Raw genomic sequence first — 18,232 nt, forward strand, 5'->3', positions numbered from 1 at the left:
CTAAAAGGTTTTTTTTCGAATTCTTGAAATTAGAATTTTTAGAATTGAAAGATAAAATTACGAAAGTAAAACAGTTCAAAATAGGGATGATACCTTTTTATTGACAGTGAAATATAGAATTATTTAACTGGATATTTCGAACACATATACAGTGTTCATCATCAGCAGTAAAACTAAAAGACATGAATAAAAATAAACAGAATTTATACCTAATAAACTAATTACATATAGTTTATTCCTCTTATTTTTTTCAATGCAACAGCCGAGGCAAGTCTCCTTGACCTTTTCGGTTCCGGTTCATTAGATTTAACTGACGTATTACGTGGCCAGAGGTCATAGCTCTTAGGTGAAGTGATATTTACTTTATTTGACCTCAGTAAATTATCATAAATTGAGTTCAATCCAAATTCACCTGTATCTCTGTTTATGGAATTATTCTTGAATAGAATTTTTTTAATTTCGATTATTTCCCTGAAAGTTTGCTTTAAACCTTGGTCCCTAGAAATCAAAGAAACATTTTCAAACAAAATAAAATGATTTGGAAAATTAAAGATATGCTCCGCGAGGGCCGACGTGAAATCTTCAGGTTTGGTATTTTGCTTTAAAGACGATGAAATGGAATTATGATGTTGTAGCAATCTCGTTCTTAAATTCTGGTTAGTACGTCCCACATAAGAGCTTCCACAAGTACATGGAATTTTATAAACCCCACTTTGTTGCTCTACGGAAGTCCGATCCTTTCCAGAATTTAAAAAACTTGCCAAAGTATTACTACCTCTTAAAGCTACCTTTAAACCATTATTTTGTAAAATTCTTTTAAGTTTTTCACTCAAACCTGGAACATATGGTAGAGAACAAAAGATATCTTTCTTTTCTGTTGTTTCCAGAATATCGTCAGAACATTCTAGAAATTTTTTCCTTCTTTTCGAAAAAGTCTGGTCAACTAACCAACCCGGATAATGGTTACTTATTAAAATGTCTTTTAGCAATAATAATTCCTCCTCAATGAATTTTGGAGAACAAATTCTAAAAATGCGGTCAGTTAAAGATATGATTAAACCAATTTTTACTTGGCGGGCATAACCGGAGAAAAATGACAAAATTTGTCAAAAATTTGTCATTTTTGCTACAACATCATAATTCCATTTCATCGTCTTTAAAGCAAAATACCAAACCTGAAGATTTCACGTCGGCCCTCGCGGAGCATTTCTTTAATTTTCCAAATCATTTTATTTTGTTTGAAAATGTTTCTTTGATTTCTAGGGACCAAGGTTTAAAGCAAACTTTCAGGGAAACAATCGAAATTAAAAAAAAATCTATTCAAGAATAATTCCATAAACAGAGATACAGGTGAATTTGGATTGAACTCAATTTATGATAATTTACTGAGGTCAAATAAAGTAAATATCACTTCACCTAAGAGCTATGACCTCTGTCCACGTAATACGTCAGTTAAATCTAATGAACCGGAACCGAAAAGGTCAAGGAGATTTGCCTCGGCTGTTGCATTGAAAAAAATAGAGCAATAAACTATATGTAATTAGTTTATTAGGTATAAATTCTGTTTATTTTTATTCATGTCTTTTAGTTTTACTGCTGATGATGAACACTGTATATGTGTTCGAAATATCCAGTTAAATAATTTTATATTTCACTGTCAATAAAAAGGTATCATCCCTATTTTGAACTGTTTTACTTTCGTCATGGAAAGGCAGTGTGGTCTTCGAAGTTATCTATGAAAGATAAAATCAGATTCAACAGAAAATTAAAATAAGTGAGAGCTAATAAGATTGTAGCAGGAGTGTGCATAGATTGCAGATATACCACGTTTTTGGTAGTTTTAGCGTTTGTTCCTATTTAAATAATGTGCTTTTCGTCAGCATTAAAGCTACTGAGTTTTCCGAATAGTATTTAGATATCTTTCATTGGATTAAACAAAAAAATAAGTTTTTTTAACCAAAGTAAAGGCAAATAATTTCTGAGACCACACTGGCTAATCATGACAGAGAGAAAAAAAACAGTAAAGAAGAGAGAAACGAGGATAATATAAGCCAGAGAAAAACACAAACTATAATGCAAATATTTCCATCAAGACCTCCGCTTGACCGTCCTCGGTGCACGATAAAAATAAAATTACTAAATAAGATTCAAGGATAATATAAAAAATCAAACTTTAAAATAAACACAAGAACTAAAATATTTATATATAAATATATATATATATATATATATATATATATATATATATATATATATATATATATATATATATATATAAATATATATATATATATATATATATATATATATATATATATATATATATATATATATATATATATATATATATATATATATATATATATATATATATATATATATATATATATATATATATATATATATATATATATATATATATATATATATGGTCACTCTGTAAGCAAAGAACAAATGAACAAAAATTTTTAGTACAGTTTGAAGTTTATATTTTGGAATGCCCATACCCAAAGAGGTATTTAAACTTTCCCTTTGTCACTGTATTCTTACAGTCGTCAAATAGACTACGGGTAAAATCCTAAATTAATTTATCACCAGTTCAAGTAGAGCTACATTGTCTTCAAATAGTCACTATAAGCAAATCTTTGGACGTCAAATAATTGCAAATTTCATCCTCCTTTAAAAAAAACTAACATTACAGCTCACAGCTTTTGGCATAAAACTTTTTAGAATAATCGTCATTAAAATCAAGAAAGTCAACAGATTGCAGGTATTTTTAAGCCCTTCTGACATCAACATAAGATAATAATTGATATGGTTGATTAGAATGGAATAAATGAAGCTTAATCTACTTCAAATTAGAACTGAAATTTTATTTAGCCATTAATTTTCATACCCCAAGAATTTTGTTGTAAAGTATTCAAAAATGCCAAGAGAAAAGTGGTCATCCATCCTTTATTTTCGGCTACTAGAAATGTCCTAAAGCTTTTAAATTCTTGTTTTTGATGTATCCCACTTTCATTTTTATATGACCATCATTCCTCAACGCCTAGCTCTTTACGTTAAAGTTTTTTTATTGTTTTAAAAAATAGAGTTGTTAGAAAGAGTCAAACTTTAGCGTAAAGAGCGGGGCGTTGAGGATGGGACAATCCCTTTTATATACGGAATAATTTCTGTTCGTTTTAAATTTTAATGTTGCTCCTTACTTGCAATTGAAAAAATTCGTTTTTTTTATTGAATATATACAAAAGACAAAGAGTATTCTAAAAAAGGTCAAATCTGCTTAAAATGTACTCTAAAGGGCTGCTCAGGATGATGTTCACAATCTTATGGAAGGAATAAGCAGGAAGTCGAAAATTAGATTGGCTTATAAACTTTATAGTTGTTGATTGACGATTTTTGGCTGTTATTTGCTTTGAAATGGAAGCGGTATCATTGCGATACCGCTTTTGTCAGCTCAGCATATTTTGTCAGCTCAGCATATTTAGGGTATTAATATATTGAGAGAGATGTATTTATTATAGCAAACAAAACAAAAGACTTTGTTATAGACGAAACCGAAGAAGCTAAAACTTTTCCAACTAGGTAGCTAAAACAGAGTAATATAACGAAATTATTCAAAGACCTTGTCTGCAGGAGTGTAGCTCCAGCGTTTTTATTGAGGGGAGGGCGGGGGCAAGAAGGGTGTATATCCAGATAGTCAATGGGCTTGGGTTATGTTATGTTTTTCCCCAAATTATGGGAGGGGGGTACCTACAACTCCTGAAACGACGCCATTGCCTGTCAGGTTCACTCAAGTTAATAATAACAAATCTGTTATTTCAATTATTTATGGATCTTCGCGCTTGTATATATTTGATTCCATTCTTTGCGTAAGCAAATAGAGCTTCAGCTGTTTTGCTTTTAAAATTACTATTTTGTAGTTTTTACTTTTACTACTATCTAACTTTTATTAATTATTTTCCTCGATTACAGGAACAAGATCCAGCAGTATGGGGAGAACCTGTCATAAGTAGTACCAAAGAAGCATTAATGATTCGATACACAATTCTTCCCTATTTTTACACCCAGTTTTACAATCACGTGATGTATGGTAATACAGTTGCAAGACCTTTATTCCACGAGTAAGTTCCAACTAGTTATAATTCTGTTGATTTTAAACACAAAAACTTCAATGGTTTATCATATAGTCCTTATATTAAGATATACAAATTATTTCTGATGAATTCTGGATTTAAGAAAACCTCAGTGACCTGTCCTGACAGAGGCCTGAGCTTCAGAACCCAAGATAAATCAAAACAAATTTATATAAAAATAATTTTTCCAAAGGAATGGCCCCAATTTAGTCAGGTTGCCAAACTCGGTGCTTTATCTCTGACCACATCATGACAAAAATTTCGGTAGGTTTGTTTCTTGAGGTCCCGTATGATAATTTAGTGATGATGTCGGCGAAACCTTTCCTATCAGCACTTGGGAGACTATTCTCTTCGACAAAATCCTTCTAGCGCTATTTTTAAAAATTTGGTGGAGAACTCCGTTGAATATATTGTTAGATAGCCAGTTGGAATTGGATCAAGCTGCTAGAGCTGGATTGTCTACAGAACGGTCCGGGAAAGTTAATATAGTAGCCTTTTGTTTGATACTCGGTCAATCCAAGTGATGTCAGCAAGTTTTCTTGGCGATCTTGTTTCTAAAGCTAAAGATTGGTGTTTTTCCTCCTCTTTTAAAGTCCATATCTCCGCTTCATAATTGAATACCTGGACAACTAGGGCTCAGAAAAGAAATATTTTCAGTTTCTGCATTAGAAAGTTGTTTTCCAAATCAAATCCTATGACCTGAAGCATGCTGAGGGGAATGTCATTTGTCATACGATGTCTTATATGTTTGTAGAAATCGGTTGGCCTTCTAGATAGTCGAAAGCCCTTTGGGCTTTCTAGCAATATCGCTAGAAGGACAGCATTTATACGCCGTGTTACCCTAGTAGCTTTTGTCTTGCTAGAAATTATCTTCATCCCAAACTATCTAGCTTTATTATCAGTATCGTTAGCACTTGCATTCAGTTCTTCAAATTACTCGTTTAACCGATAAACTTTATATACGTATGCAAGCATGTTAAAAAGATACATACGACGGTGGGCTAGGAATAATCCTGTTAGTTCCTGGACCAGTGTAAAAACAGCGTTCAAAAATACACTGAGTGATGGAGAACAAGAATCGCTGCTTCTCTCCTCTAGGGAAATGAATCGGCTAATAAGACCTTTATTGACCTGCATCAAACTTTTCGAATTATATGACTCTTTGTGTCAAGGAATCTCATCACGTGGCAGAGATCATCTAGTAACATTAGATTAAAAGATGGTTTGAAGTTGGTAAGCAATTGGTACAGATCCCTATGGAATTTAAAGTATCCATAATTTGTTTGACAACGAGTATTCAGTCATTATTGGATCTGTTTTGACATATGTGGGCTTGACGCTTTAGGATTAAACTCATTGATTGGCTTATAATCAGATCAGATATGATATGATATGATATGATCATATGATCATATGATATGATCAGAATCCTGACCAATATGATTTATAGTTTTCGCACATGACATTTTCAAAGCAATATATTATTTACTTTCTGTTAACCTTTGTTTCAATGATTTAGCAATGTTTAACCCTTTAGGTGGACTGCTATTGTTTTCTGACAGACAGAAAACCAGCAAAGGTAAAATGATTTATTTAGCGGAGAGCCTCTATTAAAAAATTATCCTTCCTTTTGATATATCAATAGCTTTTTTAGAATAAAGAATATTTGGATGTCAGCCCTCCTTGTAAATAAAGATAGCCTTGTGTAAAACCAATTTGTTGAAGGGGCATGGCGCAATTTTGTGTTGAAACTTTGATTAAGATATACCAGTTTCTGATGCACAAGAGGGATATTGCAGATTCAAGCTCATTCTAAAGGATTCAATGTCTATGGAAGCTTTATCTTAGAATTGAAGAGCCCTGAAGTTATCTTACAGATGTGTTCCTTATATTTCTAGAAAACAATTTATCTTTTAATGAGCCATAATAAGAAACAGAAATCAAACTTTAATCAGTTTAATTGAAAATGAAGTAAAGTTTTGTTCTTGATCTGCATTAATGCTTCCATAAATGATGGAAAAAAATCAGTCGATCAGATAAGTAAGTTGAGTTAAGATATATATTGATTCCAAGCAAATGCTTAGGTTAGTAAAACAAATTATTCTAGTCTTTTTTTTTTAGGTTCCCAACCGACACAAATTCATGGAATATTGATGAGCAGTTTTTAATTGGCCCTGCCTTTATGGTATCTCCTGTACTTTATCAGGTAAATTATAAAAGTTTTAAAATAAGACCAGTATATTTTAACGCTTAAAAAATCAAAAATATAGCTTTTACTGAAATGTCCTTAGAAAAAACTGCTATCCAAAAACTTTTTAAGACAGATAAAATAAATCTATAAGGAAAAGAAGTAAAATACCCAGAACAAAACAAAGGTTGAAACTTGATTTTTTGGCTAACTCTCCTTCTACTCTCTTAGTGCTCCAACCATCGCAGCCTTGTATTAAGTAGTAAAATAGCTATATATTCCAAGAACAAATCTGTATCCTTAAGATTTTGCCATTTATCTTAGAGGGAAGTGTTTGCCCAAGATTTGCGTCATATCTTTGACAAGTCCCATATATTTTTGGGAAAAATAACACTATAATGCTGTATATGCAAAATTATTATATTTCTAAAAAATTTAAACCAAATTACCCGCCTTTCTGACATTTAACCTTTGTCTGAAATCCCCATCCCTCTGTCTGTATCCCCATTGTATAAAAATTAATTTCTATAGTAAAAAAAGAAATCACCAATGCAACAGCACAAACACAGAAACAAACGCACACAACCAAACATAAAAAATATAAACTATAAAAAATATTAATAAACAATAAATATTAAACGAAAAAATTAATGTAATTGTTGTTATAAATTATGTAATATTTAGTACTATCATTTTTAGCTAAGCCACTCTTTAAATTAATGCTACCCAAAATTTTATCCTACCAAAATTTTATCTAATTTTAGTGCTTTCACTTTTACCCGAGGTAAGAAAAGAGGTAAAGTTATGGTTGCGAAAAGAAATTAAAGTGAATTCTTTTAGTGTGTGACACCATTCAAAAATGGAGCTTGGTAATATTTAAGGAAACTAGGTATCGGAATATTAAGAACTAGGCAACGACTCGTAAGAGTATTGGCAAGTTTTAATGCCCAAATAAGGTGTTCTCATAGGAGTATTGGCAGGTGTTCTCGTAGGAGGATACATAAAGGGATGGCGCAGCTAACCTTGGATGCGGCAGCTAAGGGACGGGGGCCCTTCGGCTAGGGGATTACCTAGTCTGAGCAAATTTTTAGCTTTGATTTGTTTTTTTTTGCCTATAGCCTATCAGTGTTGGGTTAGAAGCGCTGAAATAATTTTTCCCCTGACAAGATCAACTCTATGAATGGCTCTGTGCAAAATTACAATTATTCTGCAGTACCATAGGTTAATTTTGTCTCTGACTGCAAGATCCTTCTTCTTAACTGGATTTTCCAAAATTGACAAAAATCAATCTGCCTGCGTGGGAGTACTTTTGTTGTTATAGGATAACATTCAGAATACGAAGTTTGATAGTTTTTGTTTGTTTGTTTTTTTTCGTTAAATTTTCACCTGAGTCCAGAAGTGGATGCTCACAAAAAAGGTGTCACAACTATGCTTATTTATTATCTTCTTTGGGACAGTAAGCGGTCTACATACTTCTTATTTCAAGAAATGGTGATAAAGATATGGGGTGGGGTATTCACAAATGAGAAATGAGAAAGGGGAGCCCACAGTCTAAGACAAATTAAAATTATATTGTGGTCAAAGACTTCAAAGAAGTTAAATGACCAAACAGATATAACAAGCAGGACTTTTTTTTCAGTTTCAAGTAAATTAAATTTCTAGCCCAAAAGTAGTTTATTTGAAGTATTGCTGCCCAAAAACACCTCACAAAAAACACCTCACAAACACCTCACAAATTTTTGGTCACTTGTCTCGGGGATCTGTAACTGTAACAGCCCAATTGGCGGGAAATAGACCAACCTGGCATAACTGGTGCTTATCCATTTCAGTTACCCACACAGGATAAAAACAATAAGTCCAACTGGTCCACACAAATTTCTCTTTACCGCTTCACCACCGATAAGGTGGCTTAGAACAAACGGAGTATTCTTTCAAAACTGATTTGCGTTTACTTCTTGAATTTACATATTTATTGGAATTTCTTCTGGCCAATGTCAAAAATTAATCATCCGGCAATATTAATCAAACAGCCGACAAGGTATCTTTATCTAAAATCTTCTACGTAATTATTCTTTTAATCAATTCAGTTCCAATAAATATCCCTTTAAGTGTTAAAAATAACACCGTATATAAATAACTGATATTTCACTTCTTCACACTGCAAAGTTCAATCCTGAATAAAAATTTACCTCGTCACAAGTAAAACGTGTTTCAGTATCCCATTTCTGACACCAATTCGCTGCCAACTGATTTCTCCCTAATATAATAAACCATCCATCACACCAAAGTTCATTATTGTTTAGTTCAGCCATCTCGATACTCAATGACTCAACAATACATAAACAAAAAGGCTTCATATCGGAAAAGGGTTAACTATATGTATTATTATATGGTCAATTCACGACAGAAACATTGACGCATCTTTTTATGTTATTTTTTTGTTGTTGCCATTAGTGGGCCGCTGAAAAATCATAGAGAGATGTTCAAGGGCTAATATAAAAGGAAATCGCTAAAACTGCGTGCTTTTTGTAAGAAACAGAGAATAATTATAGTCAGATGAAAATAGTTTTTAGAGTTTCAGATGAAAAAATATCATTTACGGCTTACTTCTTCGTTTAAATAGTAAAAAATAGTATTATTTTTTCACGAAAAAATTATCCTATCTGTTTTCTTTCATAAGCTTATATGTTTTTTCTTTCCTCTAATCTCATCCAGGTTCCTTTTTTATCTAAAAATGATCACGAAAAGATTATGAATCAATGGAAACATTCTATTAATTAAGTTTGAAAATCTATATTTTCACAATGAAGTAAAGTATCTTACAGGGAACTTGAATCCTGCAAAGGCGGGGAATCTGGTGGACACCAGTAGGAAGGTCACAGTTACAACGCGTATAACCTTGAAGGCGCTCAAATTTTGTAATTGCATAGGAAATGTCTATCATATGAATCAAAACTGGGGCAAATGCTTTTTTTAAGATAAAAAGGCATAAACTCAAAGATACTTCCTCAAATCTGAAGCTAGCTTACTGCTACTTTGTCATTTCTTATGCATAAAAGAGAGGCTCCTTGAAGTTTCGTATGACCTGGATACTGGGACTATAAGGAGGGCTTCGTCATTCTGATATATAAAAAAAACATCTCAGGTTGGTATTAAGGTAATCTCTGGTAATATCAGGAAAGGTAATTAGGGTAATATCAGGGTGGGTAACTAAGGAAATATTTATAGAGATCGAATAGTATTTTGTTCCCAGGAACAAATTTCCTAGTTAAATCTGAATACCTCTATCTCCATCACGAATTGAAAGGAGTTAAAATTGCTCTTAAGATTTTGATATCGTGAGTGTCGGCTTTAGTTTTCTGTCATTTATTCGGATCTCTTCTCCAAGCCCTACATGTAATGGCAGGACCGCCCATCGATTATAAGTAGTTTGGCCACCCAAACTAAAAAAAAGTTTGTAATGGACGTGATGAGGCGGTACTTTAAGGGGTTGAATCCCCTTACAAGTAAGAAAAAAAAAGTAAGATATTAACCGAAAAATACCAATTACGGATAAAACCATTAAAACTGTACTGGCTAGAGCAATTTCTCAACATTTGAAAATAAAAAAAAAATGATCTGAATGGATTTTTAGCAAGATTTTTAGCGACAAGCCCATGCAAAACCGCTTCATGATTTGAGAAAAGACCTTCTCTGACCTGTTGAGTAGGTGTCAGTACTAAGTCTAGCACTAACATTATTATTAAATTACGTTATATTGGCCAATGATTAGCAAAATGAGTTTGCGACTATTTCAAGTATTAAAAATTGTGTTTCTTTTTTACCATTACCATCGTGTTGTGGCAGCTAGTAATGAAAATGTGTAAGTCAATAAGTTAGAATGTTGTAACTTTAAAGTTATCAGAAGATGCTGCCATTGAACTACAATTTAAAAATGACTCAGAAAAAACAAAAATCTCGGAGCCTCTCTTTTCAGTAATGTTTGAGCATCTTCTGAAAGCGAGGAAAAAAGAAAAAAAATGCACCTACTTAGTTTACTATTAAATGAACAATTAAGATTATTCTATTCTATAGACTCATTCGTAAATGTCGAATATTTTTTATTTATGCATAATGAAGGATATTCTAGAATACGGCAAGCATAAACTAGTCAGTGTTTTGTGTTGACAGTCTTATCTTAGTTACAATCAAATCTTAAGTTACAGCTCTTCGTACTTTTGAATAAAGACTATTGTACACAGTTAAATGTATATATCACTGAATACACGTGACTAGGAGGCTTTATGCGTTTCATTAATCAAAAAAAACTTTTTCCACAGTGCAAGTTTTTCAAAGAAAATTAAAGAGCTCCATTAAGCCAAGAATAAGCAAAAGTAAATTCAAATAATCTTCCAAGCGTAAAACTACCACAAATCAGTATGAATAAATAAATGAAACTCAAAACGAGCAGAAATTACAATAAATAGCCGAGTCAAACTCAAAACGAGCAAAAATTAATATGATTAGGACTGATAACCCCTCTGCCTTCTCAAGACCAGAACACAATTTGCGCTTTACTGAAAAAACAAACAGACAGATGACCATGCATTGTCAGTTAAATTGACATATACCGACATTCTTTGTTAGCTTATGATAATTTTTCATTTGTGAAAGTAAGAAAGTGGCAAACTTCTCAAACATATTTTATGTTCAATAAAGTGTAAATTTTGTACTGGTCTTGAGAAGGCATAGGGGTTATCAGCCCTACTCATGTTAATTTTTGCTCGTTTTGAGTTTGAATCGGCTGAGTTTGAGTTTCTTAGAGTTCTGACCAATTTAGATCGTTTTTTGGCCAGTCATTGCTATTGCTTGTTTTCCAACCGCAGAAATAATTGTTCATTTTTGTTCCTCTTTATATCGGAAATTTTTTTTCATGCCTTTTGCCTTAGCAGTTTAGATTCATACATCATCTCATTTAACTTCTAAGGCGTTATAGATAACAAATACTTCTTTTCCGATTTCCATCCAGTCTGCATCAAATCTCAGCTATAGCTCTTCGTCATATTGAATAAAACTATTGTATACAGTTCACCATACATATCACTAAATACGCATATCTAGGAGGCATTATCAAACCTAAAACAAAAAAAAAACATATTATGAACCTGCAAATAAAACTCGGAACAATTAAATTGAAAGGAATGGGAGTTGATTAGCCGCGCCTCTTAGATTCTCATACGAACTGGGTTTTTTACTTTAAAAAATCATATTTTTAAAAATTCCTTTGATATTAAAACAAAATATATTTAGGACAAACTATGCAAACTCATGAAATTTTGATGAAAGTATTCTTGCCACAATTAATCTGGTTTGTGATTTTAAGACGTCACTCATTTTCATGAAATTTTAAATCCGTTTTTTTTAATTTGTAAAAATTATGACTTACAGAAAATTCTTCTAAAATTATAAAATCAGAATAAAGAACTACAATAAAACGCTCCAAAAGAAATAAAATTTCAAGAAACCACGATCAGGTATTAGGAATAAACAACAATCTCAAACCATATAGTTTTCGAATTTTGTTAAACAAAGCTTCAAGTTTCATATTTTTGTCAAACATTTAATATCTCAGCAAAGTCAAGGGTGAGCTATTACAATTAATGATGAACTCGCCATCTCGGGAAACCCCCCATGAGGCAAAACTGAAAAGCGACATATAAACATTTTTTGACTGTATGAACATATGCCTAGGCTTATCAGAGTCATTAGACATAGACATAGACATTTTTTATTTTCATCCAAAACATATAAATTAAACAAAGAATTTACCATTAACTGCCACTCTTAAGACAAAAGAGTCCTGACTGTGGCCGCAATTCTAACCACCATGAATCTGCTAAATCATTTCTTCAAATGATTTTGAAGAAAGAAAAAAAAATCCTTGGGGGGGGGGTAAAAAACAAAATAATTAATATTAAATACTAAATAAATAAATACCCTTTCCTCTTATCACACTTCTCTCCTTTTAAAAAATGGAATTTGACCATTTTCTTAAATGATGCCAGACTTACTGCCGCTCTGACCGATTCTGGAAGGTCATTCCAGACGCTGACACCTATGTTCCTGAGAACAAATCCTGCTCTCGTTGTATTTCTTCTCTCGTGAGTCAAATCCTCCGAATTCCGAGTAAAATAAGGGTGATAAAACGAGTTAGTTAAAAAAAAATCATAAAAGTACTCAGGGCTTACCTTATTTACACTTTGAAAAACAAAAATCGCTAGCTGGTAATCACGTAGCTCGCCTATGTTCAAAATTTAGGTATATAAATGTAGTAGTTAACAGGTTAATCAAGTATAAATACCACAAACTCCATTTATTAAATCCGATGATCCACAAAGTCTAAAAAGGTAATTAGGTTAACATATCATAAAAAATTTGAATTATTAGAAATAAAAATTCTAATGTTTTCAAGTCTAGACTTTTTTGGATGCACTCCATCTTTTTCCCGTTCACTTTCACCTTTCAATGAACATTGCTCCCCGATCTCTGTATATGCAAAGATATGCCACGCAGAATGATTAACATGCTTCCCTATTAACTCATAAGGCTTTGTTGAGTAGTGTTGATATTTTTGTTTACGAGGTAAATAAGCCAGGGCAACCTTTAAATTGGATTCATTATCGTCTCAACCATTGCTACTACTTTTTAGCTGTAGGCTTACTTTCTTGTATTGATTTTTTGCACCGCTGACTTGTTCCTTTTTCATACATCTCGGATTTTTAATTAGTAACATGAAAAAATCTTAGAAGCATCAAAATGTTTAAATCATATTATTATGTGTGGAATCGAACAATTGCAAAATCCTTCGGAAAAATCCGAGTTCTTTCAGAATTTTTGTGATGAAAGGATATAACATGTTTCTCCCGGGACTAAGCACTTAAAAGACTCAATAGGTCAGAAGAAGGTTTCCCATTTTCAAAATCGATTACAGAATATATTTTTAAATTCGTACTAAAATGGGCATGTTCATAAAATTTAAAGATTTACTTTTCACTTTAGGATACAACTGTGATTGAAGCTTATTTCCCAGATGCCAGATGGTATAGCTACTATGATGTAAGTATCTATATTTTTTGCCCATTTTTTAAGTTCGTATTTAATTTTTTTATACCTTGAAAAAAAATTTCTTTTTTTTTTGGCTTTCCCAAGAGCTTTGCCAATAATGTTTTTCAGTATTTATGGGCCAACGCAGATTTGTTTTTGAACATTGACAGCTTTGGATTAAATAAATGTCACATTATTCAGGATTTGATCTATTCGCTTGCTCAAATATAAAGCCTGCTTTTCTAATTTTTACACCTTCCATGTATAATGACCACCAGCTGCCTACCACTCATAGCAACAATATTAAGTGAAAAAAAATTAATTTGAAAATTTTAATTTTGTAACATAGACAGGGTTCTGCTTTGCATTGGATGAGAACTTTTTCAGTTAGGCTGTCCTGCAACGGAAACTATCTCCTCTACCAACCCCTTCTTTTTAAACACTGTATATAATTTATTGGGATGGGGGTCAGCATCCTTGAAACCATCCCATTGGCTGTGCCAATGTCACTATCACGTTGAATCAGTTAACAAACATTCAGCAGACAATTTTTTGAATCATCATCCGCGTGTTTATTTTTTTGTGCTTTTTTTGAAGACTTGATTTTTTTTTAGACTTGATTTTTGACTAATAGCTTAAAAATGCGTTTTTAGATGCCTTAGAAACATTACTCTAAATAACTGGCTCTCTCGAAAATGGGCTTTTGCCATAGCCCCAATCGCGGTGTCGGATCAATTTGAAAAGCGCGCACTGAAACATTATGGCTGAGAACTCCGTGTTGGGGGATTACTGGTCTCTACCTTGGACAACAAAGATATTCAATATTTTGCATTGGCAGCAGTGATGATATTTTTTTTTTTTTTTTTTTTTTTTTTTTTACTTACTTCAAGGGTGATTGTATTGGGTCAGCGGTCTTAGAATGTTATTAGAGGGTTTGTTAGAATAAATTGTAATATCTAGTGTCATTTTTAAGCAATTAAAGAGATTGGATTAGAGCAGAGTATAGTTTTCTATCATTTTGTGGAGCAAAACATTGGTGTTTCACCAAAAATGGTCATCATATTGAAGAACCAAAATTCAAGGATAGCCATTTAAGTTTTTAAGGTTTAAAACCCTAAAACCTTGGGTTTGAGCCCGTACCCTGAAAAATTACAGCAAACGGACCTCTTCTACCGTATTGTACCATGAAACACCGTTCTTTGCCAAGAGAGAGTCAGATTAACAGGAACACAAATTCTGATAAAGCCTATGATCCGTCATTTTTAACATTTAAAAAAAAGATGCTGCGTGTGGCATGGATTTCCGTGTTTATTCATAAATTTTCAGCTCATAATGAAAAGAATGCTGCAGTGATTATCTAGGTTTTTGATAAATCGTGAGCAGATGATAAATATTTTAAGTAACAAAAGAGGTCATTCCACCGCAAAGTGGTATTCTGCCGTTTTGTACCATAAAACACGAATTTTTGCCGAAAGAGGGTCGAAATATCGAAAAAAGAAAATTTTAAGATTTCTATGGCCACGAGAAATGGCCATGGGTCACCTTGTGGTGTAAAAAGCCTGAGGGCATGATGACTGTACAATTGTAATCTCCATGGCGGATTCCCTTCACTAAAGGTTTTCCATTCCCCTTGTATGACCTCATCCCAGTCTGCTTGGTAAGCGGTAATTCCTAAGCGTGGTTTTAACAAAAAAAATATGGTTCCAGATGCATTTCCTGCTAAAAGTGGAAAAGAATATTTATTATTTGTGGAATATGAAATGTTTGTAGGTTGAAATTATTTGTAGCAAAATGAAATGTACTTCAATAAAATCATAACATTGTACAAATCTACAAGTGATCAGAGTCAACTAAATCAGGTCTGCCTTTTTTTTATCCTCTTGGCCTTTAAGACGGTACCTGTACCCTGGTAGTACTTAGACGTGCCATAAAGAAACATCATAAAAGGTACTTACCATATCTATACAATGCAGTTTGTTTTGCCTTACTTTCCGTCATTATGAAAAATTTTCCGAAGAAATAACGGGTTGTAACAGCATTGTAAGGCTGGGCAAGCAAGAAAAAGAAAAAAAATATATTGTTATCTACAAGTAATTCATATATGATACAGAGGTAGGATCAGAAGTGGTCAGTTAGTGACCATCAATGCCCTTTAATGTGAACAAATTAGGGATCTCATCTTATTTTAAAAATTAATCCTAATATTTTCAACAGGGAACGGAAATTACTGCGAGAGGTCAAACCATTTCCTTATCTGCTCCTTTAACGTTCATTAACCTTCATATCAGAGGAGGCTACGTAATTCCTACTCAAGAGCCGGCAGTAAATACTGAAAGAAGGTAAGTTTGTAACTCAATATTTATATCTCTCTTCCATCTAATTAATTTAAAAGTGTATTTGACCTCTCAAACTTCTTTAACTATCGCATGATACGTCTAATTTATTTTACCATTATACTTACTATTATCAATTAGAGATTAGTAAATTAGTAAAATTATTCTATTAGTATCTATTAGTAATCTATTAGTAAAATATTACATTATTTACTATTATCTAAGAGCAGGAATTATTTTAACAGAAAATCTCAGATTTTTACATAATATGTAACTTAATTTGTTATACGAATAATAAGTTTAATAACGAATTATTGTTATTAAATAACGAATAATTTATTATACTTAATAATATATACGAATAATAATAACGAATAATAATAATAAATAATACACATTATGTAAAAATCTGAGATTTTCTTTAAAATAATTCCTGCTCTTAGATATAAGTGATGTATAAGGACAACAGTAATTGATTTGAAGGAAAGTAAAACTTAACCTACAGTTTCAAATAAAAAGTTAAGCTTAAGAAGTTTAATAATTCAATAATAGTGCTCTCAACACGTTGTTTTTTGCGCAACTTTACTTTCATCCATTATTTAAAATTGTAACTATTCTCAAAGGGCATACATAGAATCTGGTGCATTAAAAAGCCTTTAAATATCTTCTTACCAAAATTCATGGCAAGAAGCAGATAATAAGTTTTAAAACCTTATAAAAATCGACTGCAGCCATCTTAAATACCCAGAATAAAAGAAGCTTTTCTTCCAATGTTTGATTCATCTTAATAGTAAAACTTTATTTCAAAAACTAATTTATGGGAATTTTGTAATAGGGCTTGAAAACCCTTGATAAAGTTGCTGGGTTGAAACTAAATTTATAAAAGTGAAATCACCATGGTTGAAAGACCTTAACCGGTGGTTTTAAGCCCCCTTGCTTCGTTTTATGCCATGAAACATTACATTTAAGGTGGTATGGGACCGATACTTTAGTTTTTTTTCATTTTTAACGTTAGCATAGCTTAAGATTTTTGTTAAGGCTCATTCATAATCAGAATTTAATAACATCAAGATTTGGCTAGCAATACTTTCAGCTAATTAGAATCTAGAATCCTTTCATTGCTTTCGTCCATTCAGAACAAAATGAATTTTATGACTGCTTTAGAGTAATCGTCATAACTTTAATGATGAGGAGAAGCTGAATAGCTAACCCTCTAATCCTGGGAGTGTAAGGTATATTTTTGGCTGTATATTTTGCAGATTCGTCAACCTCGAACAGTAAACTGTTCCTTGACCAGAAACTGCTTTTGTGGAAAGTACAATGCCTGTGACAATCTGTAAGCCTTGGTATATAGGCCTACCTCTCCATACTACGAAATTAATGATAAACTGTTTTTATTGGTTAAGACAAGCTAGTGGATGTTTCAATTTTTCTATTACCTCTATTAATACAAGTATTTTACTAAATGTTGACTTTTCAACAAACCAAATCTTTATTACTTAGGACTAAATACCAAGAAAAGTAGTAAAAGAGAATTAGAAATAAATTCTTTGTTTTGTTAAAATGTTGATGGGTGTTAATGTATCTTTGGATCAAGATGACGCTGTATTGTAGTCATTTTTGAATTTATAGTCATTCGTTTAAAGTTTGTTGGATAGCAACTACCCTTAATTAGTAAACTCCTCTTAAAATTTTGCGGTTTTGAGGCTCATATTTTAGCTTACTTGAGCTCCTTAACTTTACCCTGGTTACTTTGCTTAGATCATGCATGTGTTTGAATTACGAATGAGGTAATATCAGCAATAGCGGGATTTTGTTTTGAAATGAAATGGAAATAATCAATTACGCCTCCTGTTACTTTAGATGTTTGATCCATGACAGATTAGTTAGATGCTGTCAAAGTTCTTTATAATACTGTGTTAATATAATTCCTTTGTCACCTACTCTTTTTTCTAGTCGTCTAAACCCAATGGGCATGATTGTAGCTTTGGATGACAATGAAGCAGCGACTGGGTTATTGTTTTATGATGACGGCGACTCTATTGATCCAGTGAACAATGGAAATTATTTTTTGGCCTCTATTCAAGTGTCATCTAGTCAATTAGAATTCATTGTAGAAAACAACACTTATGAAGAAATGGCTTCTCTTACTATGGGACAAATAAGAATAATGGGTGTAAAGGCAACTCCATCAACAGTACAAGTCAATGGAGCAAATATTGATTTTACTGTACTTCAATCTGGAGTAAGTTTACTGCACATTTTACCGTCAAACTTGTAAACTAGGTTGGTAAAAAACTCATTCTCTGTCGTATGTATCTAGAAGAATCTTTTCTGAGGAAAGAGTGACTATGATGGAAAACGAATTCTAAGAAAAGGGGTCAAGACCAAATACTGACAAAAGGGTTTTTATCAAGCTAAATGCAATTGTCTGCGGAGATTATACTGTCTTCGTGTTTTCTATTCTTCTTTCTTTTTTTTTCTTTTTTTTA

At 32.3% G+C, this 18,232-nt stretch overlaps 1 protein-coding gene across 1 annotated transcript in view; it reads left to right on the forward strand.

Annotated features, from left to right (window-relative positions):
• LOC136037533 (sucrase-isomaltase, intestinal-like) overlaps window positions 1-18,232 on the forward strand; it is a 215,458-nt gene that overhangs the window by 60,182 nt on the left and 137,044 nt on the right. The window contains exons 15-19 of the mRNA XM_065720255.1: window positions 3,976-4,124; window positions 6,258-6,342; window positions 13,363-13,419; window positions 15,622-15,746; window positions 17,697-17,985. Coding sequence (XP_065576327.1) covers window positions 3,976-4,124; window positions 6,258-6,342; window positions 13,363-13,419; window positions 15,622-15,746; window positions 17,697-17,985 — 705 coding nt within the window. The remainder of the gene's footprint in view (window positions 1-3,975; window positions 4,125-6,257; window positions 6,343-13,362; window positions 13,420-15,621; window positions 15,747-17,696; window positions 17,986-18,232) is intronic.

Source organism: Artemia franciscana, chromosome 17 (genome assembly GCF_032884065.1).
Source record: "Artemia franciscana chromosome 17, ASM3288406v1, whole genome shotgun sequence".
In the NCBI taxonomy this organism is placed as follows: Eukaryota; Metazoa; Arthropoda; class Branchiopoda; order Anostraca; family Artemiidae; genus Artemia; species Artemia franciscana.